This window comes from Onychostoma macrolepis, chromosome 21 (assembly GCF_012432095.1).
Source record: "Onychostoma macrolepis isolate SWU-2019 chromosome 21, ASM1243209v1, whole genome shotgun sequence".
Taxonomy (NCBI): Eukaryota; Metazoa; Chordata; class Actinopteri; order Cypriniformes; family Cyprinidae; genus Onychostoma; species Onychostoma macrolepis.
Genome location: NC_081175.1, coordinates 961,658 through 978,845, shown reverse-complemented (window position 1 = coordinate 978,845; position 17,188 = coordinate 961,658). Strand labels below are relative to the sequence as shown.

The following is a 17,188-nucleotide window of genomic DNA, read 5'->3' as shown; positions in this document are numbered from 1 at the left end:
TTTTTTTTTTTTTTTTGAGTAACTATAGCCCAACACTGGTGGACAGACAATCATCAAGACTATATGTGACCCTGGAGCACAAAACCAGTCTTAAGTCGCTGGGGTATACGTGTAGCAATAGCCAAAAATACACTGTATGGGTCAAAATTATACATTTTTATTTTATGCCAAAAATCATTAGGATATTAAGTAAAGATCATGTTCCATGAAGATATTTTGTCAATTTCTTACTGTAAATATATCAAAACTTCATTTTTGATTAGTAATATGCATTGCTAAGAACTTCATTTGGACAACTTTAAAGGTGATTTTCTCAATATTTAGATTTTTTTGCACCCTCAGATTCCAGATTTTCAAATAGTTGTATCTCAGCCAAATATTGTCCAACAAACCATACATCAATGGAAAGCTTATTTATTCACATAAATGCCTCATTCATTCAGCTTCAGAGCGTTGTGCCAATGACACATGGCAATTTTTGTAATGATATACCAATGTGTTCATAAAATATACCTTTTTACACCAAAATAGCAGCCATAGGAAAATCAGGTATGGTTTGACTCTGCATGCAGCACAGTTCAGAAGTTAAAAGCAAAAACGTCAACTTTTCAAGTGTAATGAGTACATTTGGACAGTTTTTGGCACTAGAGGGTTAGAGTCTCCATGCCATGGTCAAGGTTCAGATATGTCTCATATCTTATGTGGTTCTGGGCTGACTCTAAAGAGGAAAGCTACCTGTGAAGCTACAGCGCTGTTAACAGTTTTAGGCACTTGTGTAAAAATGCTGTAAAATGAGGATGCTGTCAAAACACAATGCCATAAATAGATTTTCTTGATCAATTGCCTTCTATGAACTAAACTAAATCAGCTTTTGTTGTGAGCATGCTTTGTGTTTAAAGCAGCTTTTGTCCTCGCTGCACTTGAGCAGAGTTTCTCAGGAGCTTGAAGCGTCTTGAGACACAGTTCTTCTGGATTTAGTCTCAGTTTCTTCATGTCACTCCAGACACACTGATGATGATCAGATCAGACAAAGATCTCTCTGGATTATTACCATTAATGGCAACATCTAAACTGATATTTCCTACTTAAAACATATTAATCTTATATAGTAGATCATGAAAAAAATAAACCTTTTTTAGCAAATAAATATATGTTTTGTTTGTTTAAGGCGTGGCTGGACAGAGAAAATCCATCTAGGGGTCTAAGCGCGTCACGTGGTTTGGGCGGCGCCGAGAGCGCGCAGAGGAAGCTTCTGGAAGCGCGCGTGTCGTGTGTGCCTCTCTTCCGTTAATCTCCGCGTGAAGCTGTGCTCCGGTTTCCAGCAGAATGTCCGCGGTAAAAGCGCTTAACCCGAAGGCGGAGGTGGCCAGGGCTCATGCGGCTCTGGCGGTGAACATCAGCGCCGCTCGGGGGCTCCAGGATGTGCTGAGGAGTAACCTGGGACCGAAAGGCACGATGAAGATGTGAGTGTCTCGCAGCGGCTAATAGCTGCTTTGTTAGCACGTGTTTGTGAGTGCTAGTCGTTATTCTCGAGCTAGTCCGCTAACCGGCGAAGAGCTGGAGACATGTGCTCCTGAGCTTATTGCGAAATGACCGAATACAATGTTTAGCAGTGCTCGGAAAATCTGTTTGTTACGTGAAAGTGTAGGTTTGAGACCATTATGGACTCGCAGGTTGTTGAGTAACGTTAGCAGTTAGCATCAGAGCTATCAACTGACTCATCATGACAATAAACCTGCACGCAGATGTCCTGGAGACACATTTTTCATGCTGTTATGGGAATGGATATTAGTTTATTAATAACGATAGTAATAATTGTTATTGTTTAGCATAATTTAATTTTCTCATCAACTGTATTATTTGCATCTAACTTAGTCATTTTAACCCTAGAATGCATGAACAAAATACTACAGACACACATGCATCAAGGGAACTTAGTTGTATTTCATTTTATCTTATTTAGGTAACTAATTGTAATTGATCTTTTAATTAATTTGAACTAATTTTAAGGTGTCCTTGTTACACGTTACATGTACTTACTATTATAATACCAATAGATTATGCATAATTACATGCAAGTCACCCTAAGCCAAACCCTAACCATGTAGTTAATGAATATTACTCAGTACTTAAGTGTATAATTACACTGTGACAAGGACACCTTGTTATTGGTCAATAAATAGGTGTCCTGTTAAAATAATTGATAATACACTTTTCCTTTTTTTTGTATTTGCTATGCTTATATTTTTTGAATTATTTTTGCCATGAAAATAGCCTAAGATGCTGACATGGCATTAAATAAAAATATACTGCTACTGCTTAAGATTTATATATATATATATATATATATATATTTTTTTTTAAGTTAATTGCATTACAAAAGACGGCATGTATTTTTAAAACCAGCTGTAAGTAGTGTTTTGGAGCAAATTTGAAAAAAAAAAAAAAATTACTGTAAATTATTTTCTACATTTAATGCATAGAATGTGAAAATAGTGAGTGCAACCTAGAACAGAACATTTATGATTTGCACTTTCCTAAATGATTATGAAGTGAAAGCAGACTTGCTGAAGGTGTCGTGTGTTGTGTTCCTCTCGCAGGCTTGTGTCTGGTGCAGGAGACATCAAGCTCACCAAAGATGGGAACGTTCTGCTGCATGAGATGGTAAGAGCTGCACTTTATGTCGGTGCGTGCATTTATTTGTAAAACTGTGGCATTTAGCCCACATTGCAGTAGGGCTGTGACTTACAGATATGAGTTTGGATGCAGCGGCTTCTCCAGATACCAAACTGACCCAGAATCAGTGTCTCAAACCATGTTAATCTCAGATCTTGATTCGACATTTTGTAGCTCAGTCGTGTTGAATTAACATCTAAATCTGAGTGAGGCACTGGATTGAATTGGAGAAGATATCGGTCCAATCTGACATCTGTAAGTTCTTGATTCCTTTTGGGGTTTTTTCAGTGACGGCAAGGATTGCTTATAATCTTTGAATCAAGAATTTTAAAATGTTTCAAAGAATGAAAAACAAAAAGAGAAAACCTCTTCAGAACATAATAGAAAACCAGAACAAACCCATTTGTAGTTGTTTCAGAAATGAACAGGTGATTTTTAAAAGTGGAAAAACATGGAATGCAGTTAATAACTGGTTAACTTTGTTGTTCTGTGGGACCTAATGGAAGATATTATGAATGTTGGTAAGCAAACCGTTTTGTTTCATATTGACTTCCATTGTATGGACAAATATTATAGGAGCTAATGGGAAGTAATTCAGTAAAAGCAGGCAAATATAAGAGCACAAGGGGTGCTTTCATACTTGGTTTGATTGCCTGGTCCGAACCCGAGTCCAGTTGTTCCCGCTGGACTGTGCTCATAGTATTTTATTTGATTCCGAACCTCGGTTCGTTTGCGTCGTCAAGCCAGCAGCTGTTTACCCCGTTGCTTAGTAACAATATGCATAACATTGCTCTCTGCACTTATATATATTGATGTTTGGTTTACAAAGCTTCAGTGCATAACGACACTTACGTCTGTCTTACGGATGTACTGCAGATGCCCTAAAGCAGGGGTCCTCGAGTTCAGAGGCCAAGCGGGCCGCGTTTAAACTACATGCGATGCAAAGGGCCACAAATTACAATTTGCATCATCAGACTTCGACAATATTTGCAGATTTATTGATTTAGAAATAGTTTATTTCTCATCTAAGTCTTGCTTGTCCTATTTAAAATAAGACTGAGCATGAGGGGAAAAAATAATTATATATATATATTTTATTATTTTTAAAGAGTAAAAATCTGGAACAAAAATTGGATTAAATGTTTGTTTTGCTATATTGAACAAACTCAAAATGCTATAACTAAAAACATTCTTGAGCAAACATAGTTCACAAAGTACTTTAGAAGTATTATTTTTCACATTTATATTAACTATATTGTATCAATATTTTATTTTAAAATAGATATCACTATTCTCCCACCATGATTCTGAAAAAAAGACAACTAAACAAAATAACATGTAATTTACTAGAGTTTGTAGAAAAAAAATTGCTGCTGTCTATTTACAGAATACAATATTCAACGAATTGATAAAGTTAAACAAATGATTCATAACTCATAACTTGCTCATAAAGACTTCACTTGTTTCATTCCTGAATGAATCAATGTTTTTTGAAGTCACTTGTCGTCTCCTGCTGGCGTTACGTCGTAATTGATGCAATCTTTATTTGAAGCATCATCAGTTTCAAAAAGGTGATTTATTCGGTTTTGATCGCTAGACAGCAGTGTTTATATCCGAACTGTAAACTTTTATTCCAGTACTTCTGTGATTATTTGAATGTTTGTGAGACAGAAATAACACAAAAGACTTTGTAAAGATGTTTCATATAAACTGCTCTCACTGGATCAGCGGCAGCGTTCACATCCAAACGAACCGAACTCTTACATCAGTCGAACCCGGGTGCGCACCAAAAGTGCTAGTGTGAAAGCACCCTTAATGTGTGCCCTATGGGTTGCCACTGCCAGCTCTGCATAACTTGGGCTGCTGTCACTTTAAGAACTAATGCATGGATGTAATATGTGACCCTGGACCACAAAACCAGTCATAAGAGTCAATTTTCTGAAATTGCGATTTATACATAATCTGAAAGCTGAATAAATAAGATGCATGGTTTGTTAGGATAGAACAATATTTGGCTGAGATACAACTATTTGAAAATCTGGAATCTGAGGGTGCAGAAAAATCAAAATACTGAGAAAATCACCTTTAAAGTTGTTCAAATGAAGTTCTTAGCAATGCATATTACTAATCAAAAATTAAGTTTTGATATATTTACGGTAAGAAATTTACAAAATGTCTTCATGGAACATGATCCTAATGATTTATGGCATAAAAGAAAAATTGATAATTTTGACCCATACAATCAACACTTATTTATACAGCACATTTAAAAACAACACCAGTTGACCAAAGTGCTTTACATATGAAACATTAATCAAAAACAGACACAAGACACAACAATATCCATCACTGAGCAATGTCCCAACAGCTAGGGGCAGCTGTATGCCGCAGAGTAAAGGTGAGTCACATGATCTAATGTGCAATGGGAGACTATTCCAAAGACGTGGGGCTGCCACAGAAAAGGCTCGATCACCTTTGGTTTTCAACTGTGATCTGGGAACATGTAAAAGCAAACTCTGAGATGATCTTAGAGGTCTAGTAACACAGTGCTGCTGCAACAAACGTGCAATGTACTCTGGAGCAAGGCCATGCAATCCTTTAAACACCATTATCAAAACTTTCTAAAATCAGCAGGAAGCCAGTGCAGCGGAGAAATGCTTTAATACGATGTATTGTTGGCTGTTGCTACAAATGTACCTGTGCTACTTATGACTGCTTTTGTGCTGCAGGGACACACATGCAGACACACGTCTGGTTTTTTCCAACTGCTGTGCCCTGTCTATTGCTCTGAAACAGCACGCTTCTTCATTGATATTCTGATTTGTCTTCAGCAAATCCAGCATCCCACGGCTTCGTTGATTGCCAAGGTGGCCACGGCTCAGGATGACATCACCGGAGACGGCACGACATCCAACGTGCTGATCATCGGAGAGCTCCTCAAGCAGGCAGACCTCTACGTCTCTGAGGTTTACACGCACTCCTTGTATTTCTAACTTTCAGTGTTAACTTTTCTCTTAAGTTAAAAGGCATGGCCGTCTGTGTACAGGGTCTCCACCCCAGGGTGATTGCTGAGGGCTTCGAGGCTGCTAAGGACAAGGCTCTGGAGGTGCTGGAGGAGGTGAAGGTCGTGAAGGAGATGGACAGAGAGACTCTCATCGATGTCGCCCGGACCTCCCTCAGAACCAAGGTCCACGTGGAGTTAGCCGATTTACTAACAGAGGTGAGAAACATCGTTTGAAGAGGTGTGATGTGATGCAGTGACGAGCAATAAATCCTGTTTGGTCCATGTTAAAATGAGTTTCTGTCCTAACAAGTTGTGATCAGCCTTTAAGCTTTTAAGAACTGCTGGTTTCTCTGGTAGTGGGCGGAACTAATGCGCAGAGGACAATTTCATTGGCTGGCACTCATCTATTATCATCCCTGTTTTGATTTCAGCAAATCAGTTCGAGCGAACACACACAATCTGATTAATATTCATGAATCCAGCAGCTCATTAATCCTTAGTGCGTTTTATGCTGTTCTTAGTAGTAGAATTCGTAGTAGTATTATTATCTTGTCAGTATTATTGTCGTCTTTTTTTTTAAAAATATATTTTTTAAAGAAACACTGAATGACCAACAATATCTTAAGCACCACCAGTCATTTTAAATAATTAATATGCATTCATACATGGTTACTAAGTTTTAATTATAATTACGTAAGTTCTATCATTAAATAATATAAATAATACTTGATTATCATAATATGTTATAATGCTTGATTGAGTGATGTTAAAAGTGTACTTTCAGATATATGCATTTTATTTATAGATATTTAAAAAGTTAGTATATCAGTCTGGTGTCATTAATTTATTTTTATTTATATTGTATATATGTATGTGTGTGTGTATGTGTGTGTATATATATATATATATATATACACACACACAAAATCAATGCATGCTTGGTCTGAGAATTGTTTTTTTTTTTTTTTTGGTCAAATAAATCAAAATATATAATTGGCAAAAAAAATGTAAAACGTATTTCTGATGTTGAGTAGCAACAACATTTTTTTTATTTGACTAGTCTTGAAGCTAACTGACCTTTTAAAAAAAAAAAAAAAATATATATATATATATATACACACACACACACACACACACACACGCATGCGCATATAGAGAGATATAGATAGATAGATAGATGGATGGATGGATGGATGGATGATAGATATAGGTATATAGATACAGATAGTTAGTTGGGTTGTTTTCCACCCTTCTGAAACTCCTGAGGTTGAAATTGTCCGTCCGCCAGCTGCTGTGAGATGTCAAGGTTTACTATTTAACTTCATAAGCTAACCTCCAGGAGCAATATAAAGATCTGAAAATACATTTCCTGACCCCTTCCGTGTGAATGCAGTTAATAGGATGGTTCATCGTTCCCCAGTATGCCTCATTGGGGTCACCTGTAACACACTGACGAGCCTTGTTTTCCTCAGGCTGTGGTGGACGCTGTTCTGGCCATCAGGAAACCCAACGAGCCCATCGACCTCTACATGGTGGAGATCATGGAGATGAAGCACAAAACTGACAGCGATACACAGTAAGATCTTCCTCTCTACTCTTGTGTGCACTTTAGGCTTTGTTTATATATCTTATGGATATCTTAGGAGTAGTTCACTCTGCAATTAAACAATTAAAATCGCATGAAAAATGGTAAATTGTTTCAAACCTTCCTCGTTTCCTTGAAGCAAAGAAAAAGTGTAACGTTTACAACTGCAGTCATATGTTAGTCATTTTGTGTTCAATGCTTAGACTGATCAGAGGGTTGGTGTTGGATCATGGAGCCAGACATCCTGACATGAAGAAGAGGGTGGAGGACTCTTTTATTCTCACTTGCAATGTTTCCTTGGAATACGAGAAAACGTAGGCTTCGCTAATGTTCATATTTATTTACTGTGGATTACTGGGTGCACCTGTAATCACACTCGCTGTGTGTTTTCACAGAGAAGTGAACTCTGGGTTCTTCTACAAGAGCGCGGGTGAGAGAGACAAGCTGGTGAAGGCGGAGAGAAAGTTCATCGAAGATCGGGTGATGAAAATAATCGAGCTGAAGAATAAAGTGTGTGCAGATAGTAAGAAGGGCTTTGTGGTCATCAACCAGAAGGTTAGTTTTTAGAATGTTTTTACCGTTCAAGGCAAACATCACCGTTAGTATTGATCACCATTCCTCTAGAATCAAACTTTCTGTTCTTTCTGCATGTGTTCATCAGAGACAGAGTTTCTGTCTTTTAACCTGCACAGCTTGCTAAGTCGCTTGCTTGAAGCTGAATTATTTCTTGTGTTCAGGGTATTGATCCATTCTCTCTGGACGCGCTGGCTAAAGAGGGCATTGTGGCACTGCGCCGAGCAAAGAGACGAAACATGGAGAGGTAAGAGATCAATGTCCGGAGGATTTGTGAGCAAACCACTTTTTAATTTACCTGTTTGACTCTAAAACATTGATTCTAAAACAAAAGTTGTTTTTTTTTTTTTGATTGGGATTACTTGTGTAAGCTAGCTATATATATATATATATATATCTCAATCACAGGTTCCAAAAAATTCAACACTGGTAATAAATCAATATATTAGAATGGTTTCTGAAGGATCATATGACTCTGAAAACTGTAACAGCTGATGAAAATTCTGATTTGCATCACTGAATTAAATGATATTTTAAAGTATATTATGTTTATAATATAACCTCTGACACATGACCGCTACTGAAATCTGAACATATCGAAACAAATGCACATTGATGGAACTTCTTCCGTCTGTTCTGCAAAATGTAAACGCATGTATATTTCTGCAAGCATAAATATTGTGAAATGTCAGTCGCTACGCTTGTGTGCGGAGTCTGTTGTGTCTAGGCAAAGTCATTCCTCCTGGAACAGGTCGCGCCGCGCAGAGATAACGCGGGAAAAGCAGGCGTCGCGTTTGGAATAAATTGAAGCATTTTAACTTGTATTGCATTAAGATAAAGTAACGAGAGGAACGTCGCTCACGTAACGAAGTAAAAGTACCGTTTTTTTCACAAAACATTTACTTGAGTAAAAGTACCCATCTTTAAATATACTCTAAAAGTATTAGTTACCCAAAAAATTTACTCAAGTAAATGTAACTCGTTACTACCCACCTCTGCGTATAGCCTGTATCACTTCATATCAAATCGCGAAAGAAACGACGAGCATGCAATGTCGTGATCAGTCAAGTCATGCGGTTACTAAAAAAGCGACTAAAGCTGCCGTAAAACTGTGCGTGCATGTAATATGCTATATATGAGTTACATTAAAAACATGTCTCTGAAATGGTTTTCAAAACTGTCCAGGAGCAGCCCAGCACTGTCTCCCTCATCTAACACACTCGATTCAACTCATTACCTCATTAATAGAGACTGAAATGGGTCAGAAAATGCGATGAGAGTTGAGAGAAAATACGGTGCGTGTCAGATCCGCGTCACGTTCAGCAGCAACATCTCTTAAAGAAATAACAGCCAAAACAACCTAATAACCAGCTGCTGTGATGTCTGTTCATCAAACAACTAAATCTAACTTTTATAGTTTTAAGGATTCATCTGCATTTAATTTAGAATTTAGTGTTTGATAACTTTATTCAATTTCTGTATATTACTGCTGAGGGGCACAGGTAGATAAATATGACATTTATTATAATGGGTTTATGTGAAGATTGTTTTAAGTTCACTTAAATTAGAAGTTATTTTTAAAGTCTAATAAATGTTAAAATTGATAACTCTTAATTATAATGTAAAGTTGAATGGCTATAGTCAGTGGTTAAATATTAGGGGAACTTTTTTTTTTTTTTTTTTTTTTGATTGGGATTACTTGTGTAAGCTAGCTATATATATATATATATATATCTCAATCACAGGTTCCAAAAAATTCAACACTGGTAATAAATCAATATATTAGAATGGTTTCTGAAGGATCATATGACTCTGAAAACTGTAACAGCTGATGAAAATTCTGATTTGCATCACTGAATTAAATGATATTTTAAAGTATATTATGTTTATAATATAACCTCTGACACATGACCGCTACTGAAATCTGAACATATCGAAACAAATGCACATTGATGGAACTTCTTCCGTCTGTTCTGCAAAATGTAAACGCATGTATATTTCTGCAAGCATAAATATTGTGAAATGTCAGTCGCTACGCTTGTGCACGGAGTCTGTTGTGTCTAGGCAAAGTCATTCCTCCTGGAACAGGTCGCGCCGCTGCGCAGAGATAACGCGGGAAAAGCAGACGTCGCGTTTGGAATAAATTGAAGCATTTTTAACTTGTATTGCATTAAGATAAAGTAACGAGAGGAACGTCGCTCACGTAACGAAGTAAAAGTACCGTTTTTTTCACAAAACATTTACTTGAGTAAAAGTACCCATCTTTAAATATACTCTAAAAGTATTAGTTACCCAAAAAATTTACTCAAGTAAATGTAACTCGTTACTACCCACCTCTGCGTATAGCCTGTATCACTTCATATCAAATCGCGAAAGAAACGACGAGCATGCAATGTCGTGATCAGTCAAGTCATGCAGTTACTAAAAAAGCGACTAAAGCTGCCATAAAACTGTGCGTGCATGTAATATGCTATATATGAGTTACATTAAAAACATGTCTCTGAAATGGTTTTCAAAACTGTCCAGGAGCAGCCCAGCACTGTCTCCCTCATCTAACACACTCGATTCAACTCATTACCTCATTAATAGAGACTGAAATGGGTCAGAAAATGCGATGAGAGTTGAGAGAAAATACGGTGCGTGTCAGATCCGCGTCACGTTCAGCAGCAACATCTCTTAAAGAAATAACAGCCAAAACAACCTAATAACCAGCTGCTGTGATGTCTGTTCATCAAACAACTAAATCTAACTTTTATAGTTTTAAGGATTCATCTGCATTTAATTTAGAATTTAGTTTTTGATAACTTTATTCAATTTCTGTATATTACTGCTGAGGGGCACAGGTAGATAAATATGACACTTGTTATAATGGGTTTATGTGAAGATTGTTTTAAGTTCACTTAAATTAGAAGTTATTTTTAAAGTCTAATAAATGTTAAAATTGATAACTCTTAATTATAATGTAAAGTTGAATGGCTATAGTCAGTGGTTAAATATTAGGGGGAACTTTTTTTTTTTTTTTTTTTTTTTTTAGGGAAATCAGTGTTAATTAGTGTCAGTGATACTGGCCTTCAGTCATAAAAAAGATGCCATTAAACAAATATTAAAAATATATTGTCTTCATGTTGTTTGTACATTAATTTGAAGATTGAATGTGAAATTATTGCAATATAAAAGTATATTTAAAAACTTTAATGTTAGGTGGGATTAATCGTGATTAATTTCAGAAAAATGTGCGATTTAATTAGTGAATTTTTTTTTAATCGATTTACGTCACTGATACACACGTGTGTGTGTGTGTGTGTGTGTGTGTGTGTGTGTGTGTATGTTAAATTTTCCTTAAGTATACTTGCACTTACTATAAACACAAAATAGCATTGTTTTGGTTAAGTACCAGTCCAAATCTAGTCAAGTTAGTGTTTAAATGTGTTTACATTTTATGATGAAATAATTGTAAGAATGCAGTTACAAATGTCAGATTTTAACTCTTTCTCCACTAGTATTTTTTTTTTTTAATTAGCCATAATTTATAACTTTTTTAACATTTCCATGGCCCCCGGAATATTTTGTTGTATGATTATCTGAACATTCAATATGTTTCATGTGTTCAAAAAAACAAACCAAAAAGCAACATTTTGAGCAAAGAGCTGAGAAAATGGCATAAATTGAGTCCATCAACATCCCCAAAGATTTACAGTCCTAAACTACTTACTAGATTGTCATTTCATTCAGTAATGTTAGATAGTTTTCATTTACATGCTTTGCATATGTACACGATCGCTTGTTTGTGCTGCTGCTTTAAGTGTTTTGATGCAGAGGTTCAGTCCTCTCAGAAGATGTGTAATAGCGCCTGCTACCATATAACACTGAAAACACAAAGACGAAAAATTCTGTCAATGACGGGAAAGAGTTAATGTGTATAAGTACAAAATAGCTCAAAAAAGTGGAAAAACTCTTGAAAATGTGTTGTTTTCCTGTAAGGCTGACTCTGGCCTGCGGTGGTGTAGCTATGAACTCGGTGGACGATCTGACGCCGGAGTGTCTGGGTCACGCCGGACTCATGTACGAACACACACTGGTGAGCACTGGGCTTTTATTCTAAACTCTCAGAACTATCTGAATGTTAGTTCAACGTCATTTATTTGGCCTTTTGCAATAGGGAGAGGAGAAATACACGTTCATCGAGAAGTGCAGTAACCCTCGTTCTGTGACGCTGCTGGTGAAAGGACCCAACAAGCACACCCTGACTCAGATCAAAGACGCCGTGAGAGACGGACTCAGAGCCGTCAAGAACGCCATCGAAGACGGTAGGGAGACCAACATTACAACAGTTGGTTAATGGCTCCGCCCACTTATGTTCAAGGGTGCGCTTCCCAAAACCATCGTTAGTTAACTATGGTCGTTAGTTCCATTTGAACTCTTGGTAACGATGGAACTTGCAAGCATAGTTGCTTTTGTGAAACGCACCCCTGGATGGTTAAAGAGTTAAATCCTTTAGTCTAAACTTCCAGAAAAGTCATCACCTCTAGTTTTAACATGCACTTGTTCCTTTTCCCTCCATAACTGATTGCAACATAAGCATATACATGTCTACATTCCTTTAACACTTTCATTGCCACTCTTTTAAAGAGAAGGTTTAATTCTCCATCAATGCTGTGTAGAGATGCTGAGGGTTAATGTGGAGCGTTGTGCTGGTGTTGTCTCAGGTTCGGTTGTGGCGGGGGGCGGTGCGATCGAGATTGCTATCCATGATGCTTTGGTTAAACACAAGCCCAAAGTGAAGGGCCGAGCCCAGCTGGGTGTGCAGGCGTTTGCTGACGCTCTCCTCATCATCCCTAAGGTACTGGAAAACACACATCATCTTTAAACCTGTATTATGATTTCCACGATGCGGAAAAAGGAATTTACTCTCTAACGCGGAAAGTCACGTAATTTATCAAAGTTTCATTACACTTAAATCGTGTTATGGACAATTATCTGTAAATATTAAGCCTCAAAAAGGCTTTAAACATGAATCCTGTGTTCTACATGTCTCTGAGTGAATGAATGCACACCGACGCGGTGATTTCAGAGTCTGCCGTCTCACTAAATGAGGACATAAATACATGAACAACATCTCCAGAACTGCTCTGAGAGTCGCTTCATTTGAGTAAAACTATCCTCATATCATGTACACGCAGAACTTTAAAGGTATTCGCTGCAACCCATCAACGTAAAAGTTTGGTTTAACTGGAATAAATTGTTATTGTGCGGTAGAATGTACATAATGCTGCTGCTACTACTATTAAATTATTAAAAATGAATTTAAGGAATAATCACACACTATTTCTCCCATGTTTGAAGTGAATAGTATTAAAACTGAGAAGTTTGATTAAAAGATCAATTAAATTACTGTTTTATGCCTTCATTTGATAACCAGACAAATGAAAATACACAACATAGAATTTCTGGAAAAAAACGAAACATTTTATTGAGAAAAGAAATTTAAGTAAATTAAGTTGTTTTATGCGTTCAAATAATTAGACAGGTTTAAACTGAATTTGGTGACAATAAAACCGAATGTGAGAACAAAAATAAAACACTTCATAGGGCCCTAAAAAAAAAAAAGTCAAACTTTTAATATATTGATGTTAAATCATAATGTTAAAGTTTCAGGATTTTAATTAGACATGCTTTTTGATTGATTGAAATTTAATTAAACCATACTCCGTGTGAATCGCCAAGCTTCTTGTGTGGAAGTGTGTTTGAATGACTTGCGTTTGTCTCCTCCTCCAAGGTTCTGGCTCAGAACTCGGGCTACGATCCTCAGGAGACTCTGGTGAAGCTGCAGAGCGAGTTCAAGGAGACGGGAGCGCTGGTGGGAGTGGACCTGAGCACAGGCACGTGCAGACACCTCTCACTATACACTCAAACTATCATCATCATCTCTGGATTTGACTGCTGGCATGACTTAACCGGGGTTTTGTGCTGTTTCCCCGTAAGGCTGACTGTTTAAAGACGGAAAAAATCTAAAAGACATTCACTAAATTAACAAGAGTCTTCATTAGAAGCACCAGTGTTTGTAAAAGTAAGATTTACCTAAGATTTGTGTGAATGTCTTGTAGGGGTGGGGAAAAATCTTCTAGGAATTTGCATCAATTCATGAATTTAAAAAATGTATTTTGTAGTTAATATAATAATAATAATAATAATAATATGATGTTGCTGGAACAAGAAGGCGGAACCTCACTGCGAGAGCGGTGTGTTCGGGAAAGCACAGAAAGCACAGAGCCGCTAAAGGGACGTGGTTAGCCGCTTGCTAGCGGGTGCTTGTTACATCACCGTACATAAGACTTCACTTTCCACATAAACAGAGTAAGCAGAGATGACTGATGATTTGCAGATCCTCAGCGTAATCTTGTGAAATGGATGCACAGTGATCGCGAAATCTGGAAAGTGAACGTAAAGAGCGAGCATGTGTTCAAATGCGATTTCAATGCCTCGCATATTAATAACGGCTCCCTGATGCCCACAAATTATATACCGTATAATTACTCCACGATATATACCAGTCGGTGAGAATTCTGCATTTATTTGATCCAAAATATAACAAAAGCAGTAATATTATGAAATATTTTTACTATTTAAAACAGCCGTTTTCTATATGAATGTTAAACTGTAATTTATTTCTGTGATGCAGCGCTGAATATTCAGCATCATTACTCCAGTATTCAGTCACATGATCTTCAGAAATCACTCTAATATGCTGATTTACTGCTCAACAAACATCAATATTTAAAACAGTTGAGTACATTATTTTTTTTTTCAGGATTCTTTGAATTGAAAGATCCAAAGATCAGCATTAATCTGAAATAAAAAGCTTTTGTAACATCACACACTACACCATTCAAAAGCTTGGAGTCAGTATAATATTGTTCTTGAAATTACAGAAATGAATACTTTTATTTAGCAAGGATGCTTTAAATTGATCAAAAGTGATGATAAAGACATTTATAATGTTACAAAATATTTCTATTTCAGATTAATGCTGTTCTTCTGAACTTTCTATTCATCAAAGAAACCTGAAAAAAAATTATACTCGGATGTTTTCAGCAACAATAATGTTTTTTTGAGCAGCAAATCAGAATATTAGACTGATTTCTGAAGGATCATGTGACTGGAGTAATGATGCTAAAAATTCAGCTTTGAAATCACAGGAATAAATTACATTTTAAAATATATTCAAATAGAAAGCAGTTGATTTAAATAGTTTTTGCTGTACTTTGGATCAAATAAATGCAGGCTTGGTGAGAAGAGTTCTTCAAAAAAAAAAAAAAAAACATTAAATATCTTAGTTCAAAAACTTTTGACTGGTAGTGTAATTGCGAGAGAAAGCAATGAAATACATTTTTTCTTCCCATCTCATATTTTTGTACCTTTTTAAGAGGTTCCATATACATGTAATTTCCTTTCCAAATACTGTATTCGGTTCAGGAACATCCCTAATGGGACGTGTAAAATATTTGTGGTTTATTAGTAAGTTAATAGTTAATGGGAAACACTGATTTCGTGAGTCAGGACTACCCATGCTTTAGACTGGTGTGTTTCTGTGTCAAAATACTGGTGCGTTTGATTAAAAATCGTGAATTGCGACCCCAAGAAAAGAGATGAATGGAATCATGAGGCACTGTGACGCTGTTAGAGGCGCTGGTTCAGAAGAAGCGTCTGATGTCGGTGTGTCTTCTGTGTGCAGGTGAACCCATGATCGCAGGAGAGGTCGGTGTGTGGGATAACTACAGTGTGAAGAAGCAGCTGCTTCACTCCTGGTGAGTTCCTGCAGATCTCGTTTAGTTCAGTTCGAGAACACACGGTACAATTACAACTGAACGAGTCGCTCCACAGATTAGATTTAATTTATCACGAGGAGAAGCTGAAAAGCCTGTTGACTTCTGCCATTTATCCAAGATGATTATTGGAAGGTGTTTTTTACTATTTTATTATTTTTTTTGTGGTACCACAGTTAGATTTTTGTTTAAACTTATTATATTATTATTATCATTTTATTTATTTTTTAAGGTGTATGCCGTGCCTACAATCTTTCTTATTCGCTTTGCTAATAAACATTCTACATTTCTTATTAATTTGGTTCCATAGTGTTTACTGATTTTCATAGTTTTATATACCGGTTTAAACTTTATTTGTTGTTTTATATTAGGCATATAGCATGGTGTATTTTTATTGGTTTTGTTAATAAAGGTTCTACGCTGTATTTTGTTGTAGCTTGAATTCAAGCAATTGATGCTGAATTGCAGCTAATTTAAAAGTGAAAGTAAAATGCGCACAAGCTGTTTAAAAGTGAAGGAAAAACGTGAAAGAACTTCTGCTGACATGTATATGCAAAAAAAAACAGTGACAGTCCAAATGCATTGACTGTGTGATGAAGCCTGTTAGAATGCTCTTGTAATTTAACTTATCAAAGCAATTTTTTTATTTTTATATATATTGAGACAAGATATAGTCAAGTAATATCACACAAGAGTGCTGTTTTCCTGATTATCAGCATGTTGTTGTTTTTATATAACAGTTCGACAAACATGAAGTTGTTACATTTTAGACACAATGTTGTCTTTTTTTCCTATTCCATCAATTGAAAGCCGGAGCAGTTTGTGTTTCTCAGAGCAACACATTTTTTTCCCATTTCTTTCAATCATCTATTTATAGAGACAGTTGCTTGCTTTGTTTCTAAATGAATCCTGAATATTGCGCACCCCTAGTGTTTGTGGCTCATGCATCTCTCTTGTCTGCGCAGCACCGTCATCGCCAGTAACATCCTCCTGGTGGATGAGATCATGAGGGCCGGCATGTCTTCACTCAAAGGCTGAGTCTAGTCCATCAAGAAAGCCGCTAGTTTAAAGAGAAGGAAATCACCCAGATCTCTGCCTGGACTCAAGACTTCAATCCCATACCGTCGTCATTGTATTTATGAGCTAGGAAGCGTCTCCCCTGCAGTCAGTCGGTTTATGTTAGTTATGTTACAGAAGCACTGAATTGCAATACACTTTTCTTTGTACCCATTAATGGTTTTGGTGTTTTTGTGTGAATGCTTTAGTGTGTGTGAGTTCAACATGAGCTGAGCGCGTCAAATCAAGAATACATCTGAGTTTGTGTAAGACGGTTCACTAAAATACATTGAATGAGAGAAACCAAAAATATGGAAGAATCAGTCCTGCCTTCTTTACATGTGCATATTTAGTCCATCTGAATGAATTTAGTCCGATTACAGATTTTAATTCCCGTTTATATGAACTCAAAATGTTGTGCTCTGATTCTGAAAATCACTCCCTTAAATCTGCTGGAAATGTCATCAGCCT

General features: G+C 36.6%; 1 protein-coding gene across 1 annotated transcript; it reads left to right on the top strand.

The window, feature by feature from the left end:
- The first annotated feature begins 1,234 nt into the window (after positions 1 to 1,234).
- Positions 1,235 to 16,895, top strand: cct6a (chaperonin containing TCP1, subunit 6A (zeta 1)). Its single transcript, XM_058758930.1, has 14 exons — positions 1,235 to 1,463; positions 2,601 to 2,664; positions 5,508 to 5,642; positions 5,723 to 5,896; positions 7,153 to 7,256; positions 7,469 to 7,579; positions 7,661 to 7,820; positions 8,003 to 8,085; positions 11,820 to 11,916; positions 11,998 to 12,145; positions 12,545 to 12,678; positions 13,615 to 13,717; positions 15,571 to 15,643; positions 16,627 to 16,895. The coding sequence occupies exons 1-14, from the start codon at positions 1,327 to 1,329 to the stop codon at positions 16,697 to 16,699; spliced, it is 1,596 nt and encodes a 531-aa protein (XP_058614913.1). The 5' UTR covers positions 1,235 to 1,326; the 3' UTR covers positions 16,700 to 16,895.
- The last annotated feature ends 293 nt before the right edge of the window (positions 16,896 to 17,188 follow it).